A 9,889-nucleotide genomic window follows, 5' to 3' on the forward strand; every position below is an offset into this window, starting at 1 on the left:
GATTTAACATGGCATGATCTGTGTATACTTTCAGTCCATCCATCTATCCATTTTCTCCGCCGCTTATCCTCACAAGGGTCGCGGGGAGTGCTGGAGCCGATCCCAGCTGTCAATGGGGAGGAGGCGGGGTACACCCTTAACTGGTTGCCAGCCAATTGTAGGGCAGATAGAGACAAACCGCCGCACTCACAATCACACCTCGGGGCAATTAAGAGTGTCCAATTAATGTATGTTTTTGGAATGTGGGAGGAAACAGAGTGCCCAGAGGAAACCCACACAGGCACAGGGAAAACATGCAAACTCCACACAAACGGGCCCGGGATTGAACTCGGGATCTCAGAAACATGAGGCCAACGCTTTACCAGGTGATTCACCGTGTCGCTGAACACTTTCCTATTAGGCCTATTTGATGAAGACATTATTGACATCACTGATGATATTTTCGTCCATTCGCCTGACTTTGGTGTAGGCAGAATGGGTTTAATTCCCACTCACTGTGTGAATGTGTCTCAATGGTTATGTCTCTACCATACTGTGTGTGGCCTTTGACTGACTAGCGACCACTTCAGGGTATAGTCTACACTTTGCCCGAAGTAAGATGGAACAGGCACCCTGTGACTGAATAGGATAAGTGGTGTCAATGGAATGTTTCTTTCGGCTCGTCCCTTTCGGGGTCGCCACAGTGTGTCATCTCAGATGAACACATATATATGTTTGGCACAATTTTTACGCCGGATGCCCTTCCTGACGCAACCCTTCTCAGGGAGTGGAGGCCCCAGTGGGATATGAACCCACAACCCCTGGTTTACCAAACCAGTGCTCTAACCAATGATATAATGGATTATTACTACTGACAGTTTTAAAATCCCGATTTGCCCCTCTACCTTTGTAATTCTGACACATATGGTCTTATAGCTGAAGCTCCAGTCTGAACAACATGTGGTTTGATTTAGTGCTGTGGAAAGATTAAATGGGGAACCTGAAGAAGTGAAAAAAAAGCTGTGTCCTTTCTTGGTCTGTTTTTTTTTTTTTTTTTTTTTTTGACAAAATTTTTAGGAAGCTTTTATCAAACCTAGACTAATGCTGAAGACTGAATACCCGAAGCCTAATTCTGCTTCTTTTTGTGATCATGACTTGGTTTATGTGGTGTTCGGCAGCCTTGCCAGCCTTAGTTGGATAGCGTCCTCTGTTTTTAGGAGATGATACAATATTGTTATTAAGGTTAGAAAAAAATAATAATGAAATAAAGTAAAATAAAAATTTATTTTATAGACATTGTGACATATGGATGTCATGAAAGATACAATATTGATAATGTTCTTTAAGAAAATGTGGCAAAAAATACGTTGGAGAGATGGTAGAATGCCAACACAAAGGAACAGTGTTTTCAAATTGGGCATGGGAAATAGATAATAGATATCTTTAAACAAGTGCTTGACTGCTCCTAACAAGTTTTACTATTTCATGAAATGGCACAAAAGCAGGTTAGCATGAAGTCAGTCAGCATTTGCCAGAGGAAATGATGTCAAATGACCACCAATGTGCAATTTCACTGCAATTTGAAAACACATACCTGACCCTGGTTTGCGCTTTTGTTCATGCAGTCGCAACACAATGTTTTGACCTAATCTTCAGAAAATAAAATACATTGTCTAACATGTAAAGCTGGGGCACAAGTGCAAACATTGGGTTCAATTCATCCTGCTTTCTTGATTTTTGCATGAACCAAGGCAAAACTTTGGTCCAGATAAGTTCATTGATCGGTGTGTTCATGAACCACTTTTTCATGCTGTATAACAACAAATGGAAAAAGAAAAAAATGCATGTGATTAATTGATATGGTGTCAACTTAAAACATGGCTTGAACAGTGAAATGAAAAGAAAAATAAGATATTCATTAGATAATTAGGAATGAAGGAACATTTATTGATTAAAATACTGTTCATAGATACAATGAATGAGTGATTGCTTTGCTATCAAGCACTTACACTATACTAGACATGGACTAGCATTCTCTGTACTACTGTAACAAATGACTTTTGCTCCTTTTCTGTCAGTGGATTATTAACATCTGGTCAGAACAAATAGTGTGAAGTAGTAGTCGGATATCTCGTACTGTAGTGATTTACAGTTATAAATTACATTAGCAAGATTTATATAACAAAATTCATGTTTTGGGTGTGTCACATTAACACATCTTTATCACCTACAGTAGATCTCAGTGCAAATGCCATTGTAGCTGAAAGATCTATAACATGTAAGTACCAACAGAATGATGACTTATTTGTAAAGCACAAATTGAAATTTCTAATGTTTGGAGTTGTGGAGCTACATTGACAAGTATTTTAATATAACTGACTAAATATTAGTCCAGCTCTACAATAAGTCTTCCAAAAACTCACATTTTCATTGTGTCTGTTAGCTTGATTTACACTACTAACTATTTCTCAAGCAGCAACGCTGACAGCAAATCTCAAGGACAAAAAACACAAACAAAATTACTCACTCAGATGTGGAAAAAAAATATTCCGGCAGTCTCGCTACCTGCCATAAAATATCAAAAAGGAATCAATGACTTGACCAACTGATACAACTTACAAAAGAACACTGCTGTCAAAACAGCCTAATCTGTCAATCCTGCCACTCACACACTCCTAAAAGAAAAACATAAATCCACAGAATGAAACGCCACAGAAATTCAAAGTTTATCAGGAAAAAAAAACAATCCAGACTAACTTTGAAGTAATATGAGAACAATGAGTAAGAATTGCTGAATAGTAGTCAATTCATTATCTGAGCCATATCTTTCCATCTCATCCCAAACAATAAATATCAAACAATTTCCACAAAACCTTGTTTTGCAATTTTTCACCAAGATACGTGCACATGAGGACCCACGTGCGTATGACTGCTTCCTGTTAATGGAAAAATACGGGGCATTTACAGTACATTGGGCTTTTTCAATGTTGACACTTCAACTCTTAATTATATTATTCACCCATCCATTTTCTGAACCGCTTATCATCACAAAGGTCACTGGAGTGCTGGAGACTGTCCCAGCAGTCAATGGGCAGGAGGCAGGTTACACCCTGGACTGGTTGGCAGCCAATTGCAGGGCATATGGAGACAGACAACAGTCACACTCAAAATCACACCTAAAGACAATTTAGAGTCTCCATTTAATGCAGATTTTTGACATGTGGGAGGAAACCGGAGTGCCAGGAGAAAACTCACGCAGGTACGGGGATATCATGCAAATTCCACACAGGCGAGGAGGATTTGAATCCTGGTCCTCAGAACTGTGAGGCCAGCGCTCCACAGCTACTCCACCTTAATTATACCTACAGTACCACCACCTCCACCTAATATTATCATGTTTACAAAACATAATGATATCTGCATGAGGCTTTACCATTTAGCAGTAATAAAATAACTGTCCAAAGTCACGCTGTTATTACTGTGAAACATAACATTCAGAACTTACTACCATTGTGAGTCAACCAAGCGTTTTTTCCAGTTGGGTTCACTTTCCAAGTCGCAAAGAATTCCAGTGTTACAATTGGATGGTTAGATTGTTTGTTTTTGTTTTTTTGTTTTTTGGGGTGGGGCTGGTTGAGTGGGACGGTAAAGTGAGACTACTAACTCAATAAGTTAGCCAGAGCACTGTAAGGGGGAGAAAAGTCATGATAATTCTCAGGGCCCATAACTGACAGGGAGTGACCCAACCTGATACCTTGCATGCGGCCCCAAATTCCTGTTAATGCCCTGTTGCTAACATAATAATGAACACGATCGCCCCTAATAAATTCCAATTAGGTTTGTGGACAGACCACAATGGTAGATTAATGGTCCAGTGTTGATTGCTCGATGGAGAATTTTCACCTACAGTATGAATGGGAAGAGGATTGTGATATTGCATGATTTGTAAATGACATTTTTAGTGTGGATTCAAATGGATTTAATCATCATCATTAAAATCATAGTTTACTGTAGAGTACTTAACAATATCATAGTGAATCAAACTGAGCTTGGCGGAAATATGGCTGACAAACCTTGGTCACTACTGGCATATAATGCAATGACTACACAATACTATGGGGCACTTCTTAAATATATAACAAACTTTAGCCAAATAATTCTTATTGACTATTGACGGCCGTGTTCCATTGATCTCAGCATCACTTCTGCCTTCCACCCATTTCTACGGGTGTGCTCTGTTAAGGCTAGATTAGGTGACAAAAGCGTATGGTAAGTCATTAAAAACTATTTCCAATTTGTACCTTTTGACAGTGTTACATAAGTTTGAATGTCTCTTGATGAACTAAAGAGTCTCTATGACAGACATTAACAGAGGTTACCCTCAACTCCTGTTTAAACCTAAGTGATTGTTTCCTGGTTCCCAGGCCGCCAGGCAGGTTTACACATCCAGATCGTCTGGCCTAGCCCGGCTGCTCATCCGGCTACTAGCCCGGCTGCAAGGCCTGGCGTCCATCAGGGCCAGTGGTTGCATCTCGTGTCCTGCTGATGAGGACAGTTTCTTATGCTCATGGGTTTCGTCTGGGAAGTCAAAGGCTTGTGCATGGGAGTTTGAAATAGTGCTCCCTCCTCCTCCAATCTGGCCAAGGCGGTTTTGCTCTGTGGAATAGTTGGCCCAGTTCTGCTCATGGGCCTGTTTGTTAAAATTACGACACGAGCCTGTCCCCCTCTCTCCAGTGGCTAACTTGTAACCTGGGGGCGACATCGGTGAGAGTGGTGCAGTAGGGGAAGAGCAGCCATTATAGTAAGCATACTTGGTTGTGGAGAGTTCCTTAGGGGTTGGGCTCAAAGTGCCCCCGCCAGGGTAGAGAGTGGGCTGCTGTTGACCCTTCACACGATCTTTGATCCTCTTGAAAAACACATAAAAGAGTTCAATGACATTAAGCAACAGGGATACCAGTGAAACTACGAGCATGAAGATTATGAAGACAGTCTTTTCTGTGGGACGGGACAGGAAACAGTCCACCCTGTGTGGGCATGGAGATCTCTCACAGGTATAGACCGCTGACAAGGTAAAACCATAAATGTACCACTGGATCACAAGAAAGCCCACTTCAAACACAGACTTAAAAAAAATGCTGACTATATAGGTTCTGAGCAGTGCTCCCTTCATCTTTACTTTGCCATGCTCGTCAATGCCATATTTGAGCTTTTTCATTTCAATTTTCTTCAGAGGGAGTTCAACATCACCCCCATCATTTTGTACAACTTTGAGCACTTCCTCCTTCCTATTCAGTTTCTGTTCCTTCCTATTCAGATAAAATACATGAGCCAGATAAAGTAGTGTCGGAGTTGATACGAAGATGATCTGGAGGACCCAAAATCTGACATGTGAGATGGGGAAGGATTTGTCATAGCAGACGTTCTCACAACCAGGCTGTTGGGTGTTGCATTTGAAGGCAGACTGCTCATCTCCCCAGGCAGATTCTACTGCTGTGCCCAGGACCAGGATTCTAAAGATGAAGAGGACAGATAGCCAGACCTTCCCCCCAGCAGTGGAGTAGGCCTGGACCTTATCCAGCAAACGACCAAGAGCACTCCAATCACCCATCCTCAAGGAGCCTTCACTGGAAAATGAAACAAATGAACATGTAAATTGGCAAATCAAGACACCTTTTGCATGGTAACTAATTACTGAGCATGCTCAGTTGGACACAAATGTTTGTTCCAGACTTCTTTAGGCTCAAGTAGAAGAATCAAAAACAGTGGAACCTCTAGAGGCAAACATCCATCATGTAATCCAATTCACAATCTAACCAAGAGTTTCTGGAAAAGCTTCATGAGTCACAGTCGCCATAATATCACCCACATTTCATTGAAGGACTATCTCTGCATGTTTTGGTTTTTCCTTTGGGGTTTTGTGTGTTTTTCTTTTACAAAAGAACGTTGAGCCTCAACAAGAGCTGTTCAGAGAATATTTTATGACAGTGGTTTTCAAACTGAGGGTTGCGCCCCCTGAGGGGGGTTCAGTGTTATGATAGGAGGTGTGAAGCCACCATGAACTACCATAAACACATTTCATTATTAAGTTACACCGAGCTGTTCTTTATGTTTTTGTGGATTTCCAAGGAAAAATGTCTGCAAGCCAGGGGTGCTGAAAATTTCTTTCATCTCTAAAAAGAGGTGTGCTTAAAAAAATGTTTGGAAACCACTGTTTTATGAGGAGAAAAGGCAGAATATAAACTGACGGTTACAGTCCGGGCGGCACGGTGGATCAGCTGGTAAAGCGTTGGCCTCACAGTTCTGAGGACCCGGGTTCAATACTGGCACCGCCTGTGTGGAGTTTACATGTTTTCCCCGGCCTGCGTGGGTTTTCTCCAGGCACTCCGGTTTCCTCCCACATCCCAAAAACATGCAACATTAATTGGACACTCTAAATTGCCCATAAGTATGTGAGTGTGACTGTTTTTCTCTATGTGCCGTATGATTGACTGGAAACCAGTCAAGGGTGTACCTTGCCTCCTGCCCGTTGACAGCTGGGATAGGCTCCACCACTCCCCATGACCCTCGTGAGGATAAGTGGTGAAAGAAAATGGATGGATGGGTTACTGTTCATTTACACTGGGACTCTTTTTAACTATAAACTGTGGGGGAACTTTGTCTGGAACTTAAAAAGGGAAAAGGAAAACATTTTTTACTATTCTTGTGACTACTTTGAACTTGATTTGGTAGCCACGGCACCAAGCGTTTCAGGAGTAACTTCTGTGTGTTGTTGGCCTTTATTGGTCCTCGTGAAAGAAGCACACAGCCTAATTCAGTTGCCGAGCCCAGACAAAGGAAACACATTTTGGTCACTCAGAGCGATACACTGTTGTAAATTTAAGATAGTATGTCACAATTTAACAGCAAATGAGACTCATGAAGTGAAACATTACATAAGTGCAGAAAGTTTAACTCACCCTTGGATCAGAGACATAACCATGAATCATGACATAAGATTAGTTTTGTTACACACTTTGAAAGTATGCTGTATAATTAACTTATGATTATGCCCAATCAAACTGGTTTGAATGCTTGAATAAAAACATTTCAGTCATTTGAGCCAATGTCAAGTGAGAATGCATATCAACAAAATAGTTTTGGTCATTTTCAAAACTATTTCGTCCCATCACTTGCAAGGGTATTTTATAGTTAAAGATATGTGCTCTTTAGAATGAAGCATGAACGAGCACAAACAAGATATAGCAGGCAGGAAGCTTCAGTGAACACCCCAAAAAGAAATCTGACAAATAAGTTCTGCATCAAGATGTTGTAGGACTAAAGCAGCTCAGTTATGAGAATGTGAAGTCAATGTAACAATTTAAAGTGTGTGTGGAGCGCAGCGGAAAACCCTGCTGTGAGCTTCTTTCCACACTGCTCATACTGTCTGTTGACAGCTTAGTGCCGACCATTGTGTCAACTTAGTCTGAAGGCAAGTGCTACCTGTACATTTTATTTACAATTTATATAGGGTCACACAGAATTTGGATTGCATCTGAGGAGCGTAGTACAGACTAATCTACAGTCAAACAAACCCAGGCAATGATTGTTGATGATTGATGATTGATGACGACGATGATTGATCAAACTCGAGAAGCAGAATTAAATTATCTTAACCTTAATGACCAAATGTAGCGGAATGTTTTTTAAACAGTGAGAGGAAGCTCAGGAAAATTCACCATAGCTCAGAAAGATGATGCAAACTTCACACCAAAAGGCCAAAATGCGTTCCCATTCAATTGCCTGTAAATTGAATGCGAATTTGTGCTGCAAAACATGGTTGAGATACTTTCGGTACACGGGTGTCAAACGTTTTTTGTCTAGGCCCACATTGAAGTTACAATTATGGCTGTGAAAGCATAAAACTGTTAGGCCTCATCATATTTACATATGAAATTTATGAACTACTTTGGAAAGGGTAATGGGTTTTTCAACTTGTTGATGTTTGGGAACACAAAAATGCTTGGAATATCTCAACATGATCATTTATGATGTGACAATTTGAAATTTTGGTACAGATTTTTAACAAAAATCATGGAGGTTGATACACATGATTTGCCTTTGCGGGCCACATAAAAACATAGCAGGCCGGATTTGGCCCCTGGGCTTTGAGTTTGACACCTGTGTTCTTGTGGCATTATAACATTTCCTGAATACACTGAAAGCAATGATTATGTTGGCAATGTCAATGAGCTGCATTGTTGGACAGATTTTCATTTATTTTTAACTAGAGTGACATCTGTGATATGCAAGACAACTTTTTCAAAGGAAGAATATTGAAAATGTCAACATTTCATAATCCATGAAATATTGACTTAATTGAATGCTAGGAACACTAGTAACAAAAAGTTAATTTTTGACGGCTTTTACTCTGTTTTAAGGAATTGTGTAATTAATAAACACTGCTTTGTGCCACTTGTCAGTCTTGTGGATCCAGTATTTTGTAATATTTTTTAGTGTCATTTGATAATAGCAAAACGTAAACAATCTCACAGATTTCTTTTGTTTTGTTTCGTTTTTTTTGTTTTGTTTTTTTGGGGGGGAGTTGAGAACAAATGGCGCAAATATATATATTTTTGACATACGGTACATTTTCTCATCATCATAGACGGGCATCTTATAATATGAAATATAAATAGAGCGCCACACCTCTGTTCTTTTAATCGCTACCACGAGAATCAGTCAAATATTGTACTCTAATCTGTATTCATAGTTTTAAGCCAATAATTGGTTTTGGTGTTTGAAAACTGTTTTTTTTTTTCCTTTGACCAAATTAGGATTTTTATAGATCATGATCCATTTCTGATGGCACAAGCCCTAACTAATTTTATGACAAGACAAAACACTTTATCCCCCAACCTCGATGGTTGATGGAGGTCATATGCTCAATCAGAAGGCCTCCTCCAACATCCCAAGTGACATAAAAGGCAATAAATCATTTTGTAATGATTAGACACAGAGATTCCCGCCTATTTCTACATGACTGGCTTTAATGTTAAATGACTGAGACAGCACTGACCATTCCAACACAATGCCCCACACAGCACATGGGGAGAAGACACAGGATATACATGGAATAACATGTCCCACTTTTAGGTTTCCTGCTGTTCCGCAGCAGCTGAACAATCTTTTTTAGATTGTTTCGCAGCTGTAAAGTGACTGGGACATGAGTCTTTCATTAAATCACATGATTTACTCAAACTTCGGTGGTCTACAGTGGCACTTAAGTTAAAGTGGCCTCATAAAAAAAAAGAAAATAAAAAGATGAAAGGAAGATTAGGATTTTTTTTTTTTTTTAGAAGAAAATCCAATGGTACATTTATATGACTCGTGTTAATAAAGTACAGCTCACTGTTTGGGTGTCTACATGTGACCAGTGATCTGCTTTAAATGTTAATTTTGAAGAAAGATGTGCAACACAGATGAATGACCCAGTTACTTACAGATTATTTAAAATTCTAGTTTATAATGAAGTTGAGCGTTTGAAGCTTGAAACTTACCTGGAAAGTTACAGGGAGAAAAAGTGTGAGCTCGGTGGGACTCTTTCCGTTAAGTTAATTGGAAATTACTGTACTCTCCAAAGAGCTCGACATCCACGTTTGACACCAACAGCAAACTGAGCAAACTGAACCCAACTTATAAGTGTCCGGTCGGAGGCGGGAGTCACCTGACCTCGACGTCAAGATCCAAGCCCCACTGGCTCACTGTGAAGCTTAATAACGTACTTTGGCTCGTCCAACTCCGGAAATGGTCCATTTATTTTTGAATGAACTAATCGCTTTTAGGGGGAACGTTCCTTCAGAAAAATAACTTTAACGTCAAGCATTTTATCTGAGGAAAAGAGAAAATAAATAAATAGTAATCGGGCATCTCG

The 9,889-nt window shown here is 40.0% G+C and overlaps 1 protein-coding gene across 1 annotated transcript; it reads right to left on the reverse strand.

Annotated features, from left to right (window-relative positions):
* Positions 1-1,244: 1,244 nt before the first annotated feature.
* LOC133496324 (gap junction alpha-1 protein) lies at positions 1,245-9,683 on the reverse strand. Its single transcript, XM_061811744.1, has 2 exons — positions 9,516-9,683; positions 1,245-5,603 (listed from the first exon to the last, which is right to left on the reverse strand). The coding sequence occupies exon 2, from the start codon at positions 5,585-5,587 to the stop codon at positions 4,418-4,420; it is 1,170 nt and encodes a 389-aa protein (XP_061667728.1). The 5' UTR covers positions 5,588-5,603; positions 9,516-9,683; the 3' UTR covers positions 1,245-4,417.
* Between the last annotated feature and the right edge of the window lie 206 nt (positions 9,684-9,889).

This window comes from Syngnathoides biaculeatus, chromosome 23 (genome assembly GCF_019802595.1).
Source record: "Syngnathoides biaculeatus isolate LvHL_M chromosome 23, ASM1980259v1, whole genome shotgun sequence".
In the NCBI taxonomy this organism is placed as follows: Eukaryota; Metazoa; Chordata; class Actinopteri; order Syngnathiformes; family Syngnathidae; genus Syngnathoides; species Syngnathoides biaculeatus.